The following is a 13,549-nucleotide window of genomic DNA, read 5'->3' on the forward strand; positions in this document are numbered from 1 at the left end:
TAACGGAGACAAGCTGAACTTCATTATCAAGCGGGGTTCTGAATGTAGTTATCTTTGTACATGTTTCTGCATATATGCACACAAAAGGAGTGCAGAAACTGCTACAAGCAGAATAAACATACTTTACAAAATATTATGGGAGGGGGTAAAAGCTGAAAAGGGCACACAAAATTTACTCCCCACTGCAAGCAAGATAGGAGTGAAAGTCAAACAAATTAAATTTTCTGTCAGCACACTCAGATTCATTCAGATGATTGGTCTTAGTCTTACCACTTTGAGGCTTATGGGAGGGTCGTTTTGCAACAATGTTTCTTCCTGGAAAATATCTTTTTCAACAATCCTCCATTCTTTTTCTTACTGGGAACAATAGCTAAGGAGCCAACAGCAACAAGATCTTCATCTGCTGCGTTTGAAGATCTAACCTCTTCTGGGTGTTCTATTGCATTGTTGACACCAGAAGCAGGATGGGGATTGCCATTCAAAATAAGTTCCTTGGTACTAGGAGCCTTACGACCTCGACTATCATTGTCCTCGTCTATCATTTTGTCGAGAAGAGATGTGCGACGCCCCAGGTTCTTGTTAGGATTTGTCACTGTATCAGTGCTGCTATAGGCGGTGACAGGGATGACACTATCAAAAAGGGCTGCATCCCTCGGTGTAGCCAATGCCTTCAATTGCTTTCCCAGGTTTAAAATAGTTTCCTGGCACTCTGCCAACTTTTCCGAAGCTGCTGTGATATCCCGGTCCTACCAAGTTAACCAATAGTTATGCATTGTCAGAACACATTACAATCTAGATACACAAATACGTCATGTCAAAATGTTATACAGAACGACAGGTTCATCACAAGACATCTGATAGCTTATTTAAAAAATTAGTGTCTTATCACAATGTCCAGGCATTCTCTGTGAGCAATTTGAGTGAAAATTGAAGCAAAGAGTGAGGATAGATTCTGTTTTAAGATGTATTTTAGTCTGTGTAAGATTTAATCTGTAACAGATTGAGAATCGTATAAAATATATCATCTATCACTTATGATTTATGAATGAAATTCAATGGCCTCCCTAGCATTGCAACTTGAATTCAACAGGATTCTTGAGGAACTTACATGTTGGAGTATCCTTTCTTCATTGTCCACGTCATGCTGAGGAATTTCTTTGTTTGAGATGCTGAAAATATTATGTGCTTTAGAAAAAATGAAGGCCCCTGGGATATTAGCATTCAAACTTGATAATAGCACAGAGCATACCTTTCTTCATAGAACTGGAGTTCATCATGTGCAGACCCAGGCTCTCTAGATGAGCTTTTTCTGCTCTCCATTTCCTTTTCTAGATCAGAATATTTCTGGCAAGCTTCATTTAATTCCAGTTTGGTTTCTGTGAGCTCCATCTCAAGGTCTTCTTTCATAAACTTGTCTTTTTCAGCTTGTTCCTCAATCATCAACTTTAAATCCCTAAGATTTTCTACTTCTAGTCGCAGGCTTTTGATTATGTTTTCTGATTCTTGAAGCTGAATCATCAACGATTCAGTCTCAACAGTCTTTGATTGCAGTTTCCTTTCTAGATCCTCCTTCATGGTTTCCTCTTGTGCAAATTCATTATTATATATTCTACATCCATCATTTACAACTACTGGAATTTCTTTCACTTGTGCAGATCCTTCATGATCACAAGAAGCAACTATCAAGTCTGGTGATGGTTCTCCACAGACATGAACTTTCTTTACTTCTGATATGTGATTAATCATCCCAGGTTCCAACTCACACTCGCTTTGCAAGTCATCCCAGTCAAAATGATTTTTGATTGCATCTTTCATGCTTGAAACATCCTGAAGGGAAAAACAATGGTTGACAATCCATTCCAAGGTACAAGTTAACTGCTTGGCAAATTTCTCAAAGTCAGCATTCCCATCCAATAAGTTGTGGCAAATTTGGACAAATTCTCGCAAAATCACAGAGAGCTCAGAAGTTTTCCACTGGAAATGACGAACCGTGAAGCCAGTTTGTGCCTCTGAATCCCTATACGGTAAAACCCCTTCTATGATTTCAATTACTTTGGTAATTGATGGACCTATATGTGACTGGATCTCATGGTTGCTCTTATTTGCTGCCGACAAATTATCCCTGGTTGCTTTATGTGGTGAATCTCCCCTTCTAGACTCATCTGGAGATCCCAAAGAAACAAACTCACCAACTTTAGGAGGAGGATACAGTGTATCACAATAAATTGAGCTTTCCTTGGCACCTAGAAACTTCAGATCTGAAGAAGATTTATGTGCCAAAGCAATTTTGATGTCTTCTAGTATATCATTAGGATTTCTTTGCATTGTGCGGGATTGCTCAAGGAGCACTTCAAGTAAACTAGAAACATGATTATTTGATACGTCTTCAGAATGAAAATTCTGGGTAGATGCCGAATGCTCTAATAGACAGTCACTCACTGGAGCTTGCTCTCTGTCAGCTGCATCTACAGAATGTCCACTAGGCTGGGATTGGACCCCGTCAACTGCACAATCTTTATGTAAAGTGGAAGAACGAGTTGCAGTAGAGTTATCTACGATCTCCACAGCTAACTTTTCCATCTCTACAAAGTCATCCATCAGATTCATGTCAGAAGCTCCAATGTTTTTATAAGACGGAGTTCCTGTCTGCTTCTCATTCTTAAAATGCTCCAGCTCTGATATCAAAGCAGAGGCCCAGGACTCGGCACAACTTGCTTTATCATCGCTGCCCATATCAGACAATGACATAACAGAGTGTTCTTGGGCAGATTGTAGATGTTTCTCTGCTTCCACAGATAAGCAATTTGTTGGGATTTTATTGAACTGCCCTTCAGCCTGTGATGATTTGGAAACAGCATGAGCATACATATCTTTGGAGAGTTGGAATTCATCTGCCTTTCTATCAAGGGCTTCTCTGAGATGCCTATTTTCTTCTTCCATCATGCACAATTTCTCAGTCAGCAAGTCGATTTTTTTGTTGGGTGTATCAGGAGCCACATCTCCTGTGAAGTCCATTGAGCCAAATGGAGAAGGATTTGACTTCCTTCTCCTTGTTTCACCTTGATCTCTTCCCAGCATTTCAACTTCATTCTTCATTTTGGCCATGGCAGCAGGGCCTGGCAACCTCTTCCTAACAAGAAGCCGCAGCCTTTGGCATTCAGATTCCAATTTTGCAATTCTTTTTACACTCTCCAGGTGTTGCTTGTGTGAAGCATCGGCTGTTCTACGATTAAATTCTCGCTCCTCATTTCGGATCTCAAGATCCTTCTCAATGACACGAACCTCATACTTTAGAGAAGCATTCTCCTTCTCTAAAGTGTCAAGTCTAGTCATCAGAGAATTGAATTCTCTTTCTGCCTGAGCCCTTTGAGCACTTAAATTTTCAATAACCTTTTCCTTCGCCAAGAGAGCCTTACTGAGTTGAGTATTTTCAGCCCCTAATTTTGCAAGCCTGTTGCCGGCCTCTGCTAATTTTTCCTCCAACACAATCCTTGTTTTCTCGAATTCTTTGGATGTTTCAAACACCGCATCATGGATCCTCTTCTCCTGCTCTCCTCGCACAGAACGCAACTGCTGCATACATTCCTTTAGCGCTCCATCCAAATTAACTAACCTCTCATCGCCAGCTTCTATCTCATAAAGAGCTTTTTCGAGTTCTTGTTTCACGAATATTGCTTCTGCCTCTGCCTTCTCCCAACCTATATAAATCATTTTTGATCAAGACAAGTGCAAGAAGATGCATCTGACCAAAAAAAAAGTCATATGCATAAATGTTACCTGCAATTGCTTCCTGGGCAATGTTTGCCTGTCTCTGTGCAAAATCATCCTTCTCATTACACTCGGAGAGAGCAGAAGAAAGTTTATCATTCAAATCCTTTATCTCTCTCTCCAATTCTGCTTTACCATTCAAAAGCATATGTACCTATGGAAACAGATGATAAGAACGGTTTACTATCATGAAAAACGAGTATAGCCCGATCTGATTCCATCCATAGGTGCATTTTTATTTATTTTTTTTAAGAAAATTCTCTTCCAACTCAATCAAAGGATAAACAGTTAGTCCTGTCGGAATGGTTAATAGGTGCCAAAACAGATCCACATTTTCAAAAAAAAACTCAGAATTTTAACACACAGATCTGTCAATTGAAGCGGGAAATATATACAATTATACACTATACAACTTCTTCCTATTAGAGGCAACACCACACACATTAATGATTACCATCCAATAAACCAATAATGTCTCATGGCCACTAAAGCTTCAGCATCCATTAAACTAACTAGTTCCTTTTTTTCCATGTTTGGGTATAGTTCCAAGGCCATTCCCAGATTGGATAATGGATATAGTCCCAGTGGCTCCCCCAATTTGGATAGGTTGGAAACATGACAAGGACCCATTAAAGCATTAACCTATGGGACCAGAAACATGAAAAAACATGTGAAATGCATCCATTGTGCTTTAGATTCATGACAATGACATAAAAACAAAGCAAAACCCTACAGAGCTGGCAGTTGAAAAAAGACGATTATTGAAAGTGAATAGTAACCAGAAAAGGATACCCCTGGGGCTTACCTCCTCTTCATTCCTGCTAAAGGAAAGCCTTCTGGTCTCACCATCAACTACATTCTTTTCTGAAGGCTTCTTCTTCCATAGCCACGACTTGTGATCCATTTCCGCCCCCGGATAACTTCAAAAACACGCTCTCCCTCTCATTTCACCAAAATCTCGTACGTTTGCTCACTATCTGGACTCCACAATCGAATATAAATCCACACCAAAAAAGAAGTTAAACAAAATCGATCTATAATGAAATACACTTAAACTGAAGGGGGAAAATCAGTAGAAAGAAACAGATATTAAGATTCTAAAAATTTTAGAAAAAAAAAAAAATTAAATGCAGAGATGGAGAACTGCTGGTGAAAGCAAGGAAGGCAAACATTGTAATGATATTGTAAGTTCAAATTTTAAACACACACACACACACAAAAGAAAAATAAAATACACATTACATAAATATATCTTAATACTGCCATTATAGGATTCAACTTACAAGCATTTGGCAAAGCAAGTTTGAGCTGAAGGTGAAGATGAGCAGAGAATGATCAGTTGCGGAGTTTCTCTCCACTATGAATGAAGAGAGAGAGAGAGAGAGAGAGGGAGAAAAAGCTTTGAGCTTTGCCCACAGTTGAAGGGAGTTGCATACGGGGGGAAGGAGGGAGAGTAAAAAGTGGAAGACTGCCAGGAGAGAGAATAAACGGGTCTGGATTTGAAACCAACACGGGTCGGTGATGACCCGGAATTATGTTATAAGTTCGACTCTAATTAAAAAATTTATTGAATTCCTTAATTTGTCAATTAGTTATAAATAATTTAAATTGATTTATCTTCATTTTATTTAAACTAAGTCACAATGTATAATTTACTTTATTCACACTTTTAAATAGTAATTGTGAATTTCTGAAACACTTATATGTAAAGAGTAAGATCTGATAAAGAATCCCGGGTTGCTTTGACCCGACGGACAGTGTGAGTGGGAGTGTCAGCGTCGACAGGTCACGGTTCGTGTGTGAATTGCGAAGTCGAGTGAAGTGTCTTTGTCTGCTAGCTCCATTTTACCAATTTTTTAATCCCAATATTAAATGATCTAACATAATAAATTCATATTATGCCAGAAAATAATATTATTTTTTCAATTTTTTTTACCTATAATGTGGATTGTGGAATTGAGTTGTTGGGCAATTGAGACTCGGGTGTTAGGCTTAAGCACTAACTCGATTTGATTCATTAAAAGCTTATTAAATGCAGTATTAAACAATAGAGACATAATAATGGTTAGCAGCTATATTATATATTAATTATACATATAAAAAATTTTGTGTGATATTGGTTTACGTTAAAAGAATATCAAATATGTCATTTTTATAACAAAAATGTAATAATATTTTAAGAATTATTAAGTGTAATATTTTTATAGAAATTAAAGAACATAACATAAGATTTATGTGATTCAATAATGTGCCTATATTTAATAGAGCAAAACAGTTTTTTTTTATTATTATTAATTATAATGATAATTTCATTCAGAATTACAAATATTATATTTGTATGTAACCTAACATACGGTACATTTACAAAATTACTCATATACTATACCATGGAGGTGTTACCTCCGAACCCCAACCCATTCATCAAACCCTAGAGACAAGTATTAGAACGTAGCTGAGTGACAAAGCATGTCATATTTCATTACACATATAAGACATACAAAATACTTCAAAAATATTAGCAAAAATGTAAATTTTAATTTATTAGACACATTAAAAACTCAGAAGCGCACTAGACTATATGATAAATTTAATCTATAATTGAGTGATTGACTTGAATGCATATATCATAGCTCCAAATAGTTGGTAAAATTGTTCTGAACATAGTTAATGTGTTTACTGCGACAAATAATAACGTTAGATAATTAATATGGGTTTTATGTCCATTCCGGTCCAATGTCCCAACTGTAACCACTTTCACCCAACAAGAGAAAAGTTATAGGTGAATATAAACTGCTATAATAATTGCCCATTTACCATATGGGCCTATTGAACCGGATCCGACCCATAAGCCCTGGTGTTTTATCCGAGAAAGAGGGCCAGTCCAATCCTTGTTGTTGGATCCTAAAATCTTGTCAATCAACCACATGTGTTGTCTGTGTGTAGTTAACACCAAATGAATCAAGACTAAATTAATCATATTAATCATATAAATAGTAGTTATTTTTTCATATTGTACTGAAGTTTGATTCTCCGATCCACAATTATTCTATTATTATACTTGTTTTTACAGAAAATTTATATTGAAATTATTCTAAACAACCAATAACTATATAAGGTTTTAGGGTGCTCTCTGACTTCCTTCTAATTAAAAGAATACAAGTATCTTGATGAGTTGACAAAAATTGGCTATTAAAATTAAGTATATCTTACAATTTTTATCATGTGTTTAATTAAATAAGTTGATACAAGTAGTTGGTTGTTACTTATTATACTTAATCATCAACTGATATGCTAAGCATTTGGTGGAACTTACATCATCCATTGATACAGGGGGAGATAATATCTAAAGACTAACGAATAATTAGAGGACCTAAGATGAGAAAAAGTCCAACTTTTTGACAATAATTGGAATGAACATGTGGTGTGGGATACTGAGATTATGTTGGTCACTTGGTCTACTGTTGTTTCTTAGCTTTTTAATTAATTCCCATTAATATTTAATAATGTTGTGGAACCCATTGCGTAGACATTGTTGCTCGCATGAATCTGTGTAAATTCGCCACCAGGTTGTTAAACAACAAAGTCACTTGATTTATCCATTTTGTCGTGGAGGTTGGTTACCCATCTTTGGAAAAAATTTTGGTATCCTATATGTACACCCTCAACCTCCTGTCTTAGTCAACCAACTGCTGCCAATCCCTTTGCCTATGTGATTAATGCACTATTGTTGCGAGAAACAGCTCAACTAGTTGATCAATTTAAAATGGAATAAGGGTCAAATAGATCTTTGAATTACACATCAAAAAGTAATTAGATCATTGAATTAAAAAAAAAAACATGCAATTGAGTCCCTAAATTAACTAATTTCATGTAATTAGTCCAATTTGTAGTTTTTCAGTTTTTAACAGGTCATCCTAAATTTAAAATATTTTTTAAAAATAATTATTTAAAACTAAAATAAAAAATAAAAAATCTCCATGCCGGAGACAAGGAATTGAAGGTTTCTTCGTCTCTGTGACCGGATACTTTTTTTTTTTTTTAAGTTTTAAATAATTAGTTTTAAAAAATATTTTAAATTTGAGGTGACCTGTTAGAAACCGGAAAGACTTGCAAATTGGAGTAATGGCATGAAATTGGTTAGTTTAGGGATCGAATTACATGTTTTTTGAGTTCAATGGTCTAATTGCATTTTAGTGTGTAGTTTGATGACCTGTTTGACCCTTATTCCATCTAAAATTAAAAGAGTTTATATAGTTTTGTTTAGTTGATAGTTGCAAGAGTATGCACATACTTTAAGAAACGTGTAAACTGTTGAGACATGTTTAGCAATTTACATCTCGATATTACGGTGCAATTAATGAAATGTTATCCAGAGAAACAGTTTAACTAGTTGATCAATCTAAAAATAGTTTATAAAATTACAATTTTGCTTTGTTGATAGTTGTGAGAGAAAGCATTTTGAATAACTTTGTAAACAATTCATACGTTTTTTAACAATTTATTTCTTCCACGGAATTAAGCTTCACGATATGAGTGATGGGACACTCGATATTAGGGTGCAACAGTTTTGCAATTAATGAATTTTTGCCTAGCTATTTTTGGTCCTATTAGGTGTGCTGACTGCTGACCCGAAATGGTCAAATTATCCAGTCAATTTGGATAAGTTTAGGCATTTCATAACATTACGTATAAAAAAAAAAAAAAAAAATTGGATGATAAAAAAAATTTATCGTTATTATTTGAGAATATTCCCGGAATATAATAGACCACATTTGTTTGGCAGCAAACCTGCGCCCGTAGGTTGTTCATTAAGGTGAAGAAAGCCATGCATTAACATATATTGTGGGGCAATTATAATGTCATGGAATTATAGTACTCCATCATCATATGTTGTGTGGCATTTGAATTCCCAGATTTAATTTGCCTGTCTGTCGGCAACTTGATTCCCCTTACAGTGAAGGGAGCTCATGAGAGCTTCTTGATTCTGTGAATCTGAGAGGCCGGTAATTTCCATAAAACCAACCAAAGAATCACAATTAAGTCTACGATTAATTCATTAACTTTAATCTGTCTGTCTCATTATATTTGTCTAAGTTTTTCATAAATGCTTGTATGAAACATGGCATTCCTTTACATTTTCAACTTTTCATAAGTTTCGTTAACCAAATATAATAAAAGAGTAATGCTCGTATGTTTCTCCCAATTATCATATTGATCAATCAACTTGTATGTTAGCAAGAATCGAACTCACTATTTTTAGGTACGAGAATCATGCTCTACACCCTTAACCACTCATTTTGGGGCATTTGCTCTATATCATGGGCGAAACCAGTATAGGGCAGTAGGGGCAGTTGCCCCCTCCCCGGCCCCATCTCACCCCTTGAATATATATATATATATATATATATATATATATATATATATATATATATATATATATGTCAAGACGTCAAATCTTCCTGCAATTGGATGAAATTTCTGACTCCGCTCCTATTCTATGTATTTATAATTATGGTTGATGGAACAACCTTTAGGTGGATGGCTGATGAAAAACTAATGTTTTTTTTTTTTTTTTGAATAAATAATTGTTTAATAATACACCATTACACCATCCAGTCGAACAATTGAGCGAACCACCAGACGCTTGTCAACTAACTAATCCTTTTAAGTGATTAGTTGATTTAAGTTGCATAGTCTACCAAATATGGAAGGATCAGTTCCTGATTAGTCTTTCAAAAAAAAAAAAAAATTACAATTGAGTTCTTATTATAACATATAACTAACTAATTATTATTGACATAACTTTCGCGTTTTTACACAACGACAACTATCTTATGAAGACAATCATGAATATCTAAAAACTTTTTAATTTAAAAATAAAAATAAAAATCATAACCCTCCAAACTAAGATCCAATCCACTATCCACTAGCCCAGATTGTTAAACAGCCATAATGCCTGCAGGCCTGCTCAGTGGCTGCCTTCCTCTTTAATTAATACGCCCGTCGTTTTCTACTATCATAAAGACTTAGGTCTTGATTTGACACCCTCTCCCGCAATTAAAATTTATTTAATATATACTCTCAATAATAATAATAATTACAAATATTTCTCGTCAACAAAAAAATTTACACCCCAATTTTAAGTCTGATATATTTTATTCTAAAATTTTATTAAAAAAATAAATCATAAAACGCGTCTCTATGATCTACATATATACTTTCAAAATGATAGAATTCTTTGCTGCAGTTCTATTCACTCTCTTTGAATCGTTACGAAATAGAGATTAAAACTTTCTTTCCAGATTGAAAATATTACCAATTAGAGATTAAGACTTTGTTTGAGATTGAAATAATTACCAATCTCACCAGCATTTTACCTCTTAATTGGACTAATTAGATGCGAACAGAAATTAATCTATGTATGGTACAGACTTAAAGATATCTCATATCGTTAGGACCTGCTCACACCTCGTGGTTTTGACCAAAAAATAAAAAAAGATTCTAAATTACTCTCAAAATAAAATATAATTCCGAATTAATCTAAATTATCCTATCAACCTAATATACGTTTTTGCCCTTGAAAGCAAATACTATCCCACTTGCACTCATTAAAATATTATTTAAATAAAAATTTAAAAAAAAAAAAAAAAAACAGTTGCGCCTACTTTAGCGGCACACCATTGTTCCCCCTGTCCTCATCCCCTCCGGCGGGTCCGCCACCTCGCCGGATACACAACGGAGGAGCTGCTAAATAACCGTCCGGTAACCACCGCCCACGCTTACTCGTATCAAAATTAATGCAAACAATAATTCCAGTTCATATATCACAATAAATATAGGAAATTGAAGAAAAAAAGAGATTATAACAGTAAAAAACTAGGGTAAATAATATTTATAAAATGAAGAAGATAAAACAAGGTAGCTTGGCTAGCTAGTTTAATTTACCAGATGAAAGAAGAAACTACTGGGCGCTTGTTTACCAGCGCAACCTAACAAAAGTACAATTAATTTTTATTTTTTTTTTGTTATTTATTTATTTATTGCTCACCAGTCACCAGTAATCTCCGCTATCCGGGTCTTCGGGTTCGGGTTTCTCGTTCAAGTCGGGCTTCTCCTGAAACCAACACGGCTTCAGTCGAGTCGCGCAAGGGCTTTCACGCTCGCCGTCGCGCTGCTTGTAGGGGCGGTGGTCGTGGCCGCCGAGGGAGGTTTGGATTGCGTCCACTCTGGCGCCGACTTCGACCGCTCTCTTCCGAATCGAAGCGGCGGACAAGTCGCTGAGTCCGGCGCCGTCGCTAACCAGCAGCTCCGGGAAGTTCAACCGCGCCGACGGCCCGCGGAGGTAGTAGACGGCGGTGTCGTAGGCTCTCGCCGCCGCTACCGGCGTCGAATAGGATCCTAACCATATCCTGGACCGCTTGTTCGGCTCCCTGATTTCGGCCACCCATTTACCCCACTTCCTCATCCTGATTCCTTTATAAGGTCTCTCGTTCTTCCTCTTCTCTGAACAACACGACCCCACAACTTCCCCTTCCATCTCCATCTTCTCGCCCTTCAAATTCATAATTATGCGCTGTGAATCTGCCTATATATATCGACTGATAAACTGATTGTATCTAAATCCTATCTTTCCCTGTAATCTAAAGCCACGATTGGAGGAATTTTAGAGAGAGAAAGAACACCCATGAAATTTTGGCTTTGTTAAGCAGCTCCAGTGTTTCTGTCGCTCCCTAACGCATTTTCTTTGTTAAGCTACTCAGGTTTTATATGCGGAGAATGAAAAATAAATAATATATATATATAAAGCACCTAGACAAAAATAACTCCTTTTCTAGTTTTCTCCCTCTACAATCATTTTATTTTGAATTTTCTTAAATCCGCCTTTTTTCGGTAATAAAAAGGAATTTTATAGGGGAATTCCAGTGAAAATAACTAATTATATAAACTTGTAATTATAAAAGCACAAGTTCAAATTTCAATCTTTTTTATTTGAGCCAGTTATGAGTAACATAAGTTAGTTTACATCCTTGTAAATGGCGAGATTTTATCTAGTGCGTACTCTCGAGAGGTGACTGTGAGTTTTTCGCATCATTAGAAAAAATGATTTTATATTTTCCAACCTACTGTTGATGATTTTTTGTTTTTATTTTCCAGTTTTTCATTTCTTCAATGTTTCATTGAAGCGTGGATCTACTATTTATCTATCTTTCTCCATTTCTCCTCCATTTCTCCAATTTGGAGAATTAGTAAAATGAATTCTCCAAATTTTAAAATTTTTTAGTTTTAAAAATAATTTTAGTAAACAAGTTTGATTCATTCTTCAGTTTTTCATTCTTTTAATTTTCCATATTTATAGAAAAATAATTTCCTATTTTTTTTTTGTTAATAGAAGAATATTTCTACATTTAATCCTTAAATAATAGCTCGATCAAATTTTATTTTCAATTATTAATGACAATTTCAAATTTAGTTCTTCGCTACTAATTTTATATGGAGTATAATTTTTTACAAAAGTGAACAACCAAAAGTTCAACTATACTCTCGTGGTAGATTTATTATGTTATTAATTTGTTCTTCAATTCTATATAAATTGTTTGGTGAGAATTTAGTTGGTGAGCATCTTGTCCAAATCTGATTACTAAAACAAAGTTGGAATTGAAGACGTACGTTAATCGCTAATAATGCATTAATTTACTTTTAAACCTGACTCAGGACTTCATGAATATGAATATGATATGAAATTAGTATTTAAGGGCTAAAATTAGAAGTGTTATTAATATCGAAGATAAAATATAATTATTACTCGATAATTACATTTGAAATTAACTAATGCATGGGCAATCATGACAAATAATGACACATATAACCAACTACATTCAATTGTATTTTTTTTAATACAAATATTATAGTACCAGTGACATTTTCATTCATATAATAAATTAGAAAGCCATGATTGAAATGTTTTCCAATAATACCAAGTATTATTGGAGACAATTTTTAATAGTATTGGGTACAATATAAATATGATTGAAATACTTTCTAATAGTACTAGGTTGGAAAAATATGTTGTACTCAAATACTCAATATTAATAAAAATAGCTTTCTATAATACCATAGTTTAATTACGGATTGTACTTGTCATTATTAAAAATGATTTTCAATTTTACCATATACAATCAGGTATTATATTACACAAATGTTACTATGTTTTAGTCGACATTGCTCTCAATCGGCTTGATAGAATTTTTCACGTGTTCTCAAATAAATAAATAAATAAAATCAATCTCATTCATTTAATTTATTTGGAAATACCTAATGACTTTGAAGCAATGAGAATGAATAATGTAGTGGTGTTTTAATAAATAATTCAAACTTTAAAATGCATTTAGCAACACTACAGAGAGGTCGTTAATATGAAAATATCTAATAGATTTGTAACAATTAAAGAAGAAAAAAAATATGGTGACATTTATGTAAATAACTCAAATTTTAAAGTACTAACTAGTAACACTATATGAAATGCTATTAAGCAAAGCTATAGAAGCATTTCTTGAAAAATGTAGTGACAAATTTACAAATAACTCGAACCTTAAAATGTAATTAGTAACACTATAAAGTGCAATTGTAAACACTATATGGTATTGAATATAATTACAAAGTGAATATGTTCACTACACTTACATATTCGGGACGCACTCTATGGTATTATTAGTTTATTAATTGCACTTTAAAGTTTAAGTTATTTATACAAATCACTGTATTTTTCTCTCCCGATTTATTT

At 34.5% G+C, this 13,549-nt stretch overlaps 2 protein-coding genes across 4 annotated transcripts; both read right to left on the minus strand.

The window, feature by feature from the left end:
• Positions 1 to 5,188, minus strand: LOC109189120 (filament-like plant protein 7). 3 transcript variants are annotated; one of them, XM_019339866.1, is made up of 7 exons: positions 5,052 to 5,188; positions 4,574 to 4,745; positions 3,778 to 3,922; positions 2,896 to 3,698; positions 1,250 to 2,835; positions 1,109 to 1,169; positions 1 to 746 (listed from the first exon to the last, which is right to left on the minus strand). In XM_019339866.1, exons 2-7 carry the CDS (start codon positions 4,670 to 4,672, stop codon positions 282 to 284), a joined length of 3,159 nt encoding a protein of 1,052 aa, XP_019195411.1. In that variant the 5' UTR covers positions 4,673 to 4,745; positions 5,052 to 5,188; the 3' UTR covers positions 1 to 281. The 3 variants fall into 3 exon arrangements, with proteins under 3 accessions (XP_019195411.1, XP_019195409.1, XP_019195410.1); XM_019339864.1 differs by having other exon boundaries at positions 1,250 to 3,698; XM_019339865.1 differs by having other exon boundaries at positions 1,250 to 3,698; positions 4,574 to 4,752.
• A 5,440-nt stretch (positions 5,189 to 10,628) lies between these two features.
• Positions 10,629 to 11,534, minus strand: LOC109189121 (ethylene-responsive transcription factor RAP2-9-like). The gene has a single exon (XM_019339867.1). It carries the CDS (start codon positions 11,330 to 11,332, stop codon positions 10,820 to 10,822), a length of 513 nt encoding a protein of 170 aa, XP_019195412.1. The 5' UTR covers positions 11,333 to 11,534; the 3' UTR covers positions 10,629 to 10,819.
• Between the last annotated feature and the right edge of the window lie 2,015 nt (positions 11,535 to 13,549).

Source organism: Ipomoea nil, unplaced genomic scaffold (genome assembly GCF_001879475.1).
Source record: "Ipomoea nil cultivar Tokyo-kokei standard unplaced genomic scaffold, Asagao_1.1 scaffold1509, whole genome shotgun sequence".
Lineage (NCBI taxonomy): Eukaryota > Viridiplantae > Streptophyta > Magnoliopsida > Solanales > Convolvulaceae > Ipomoea > Ipomoea nil.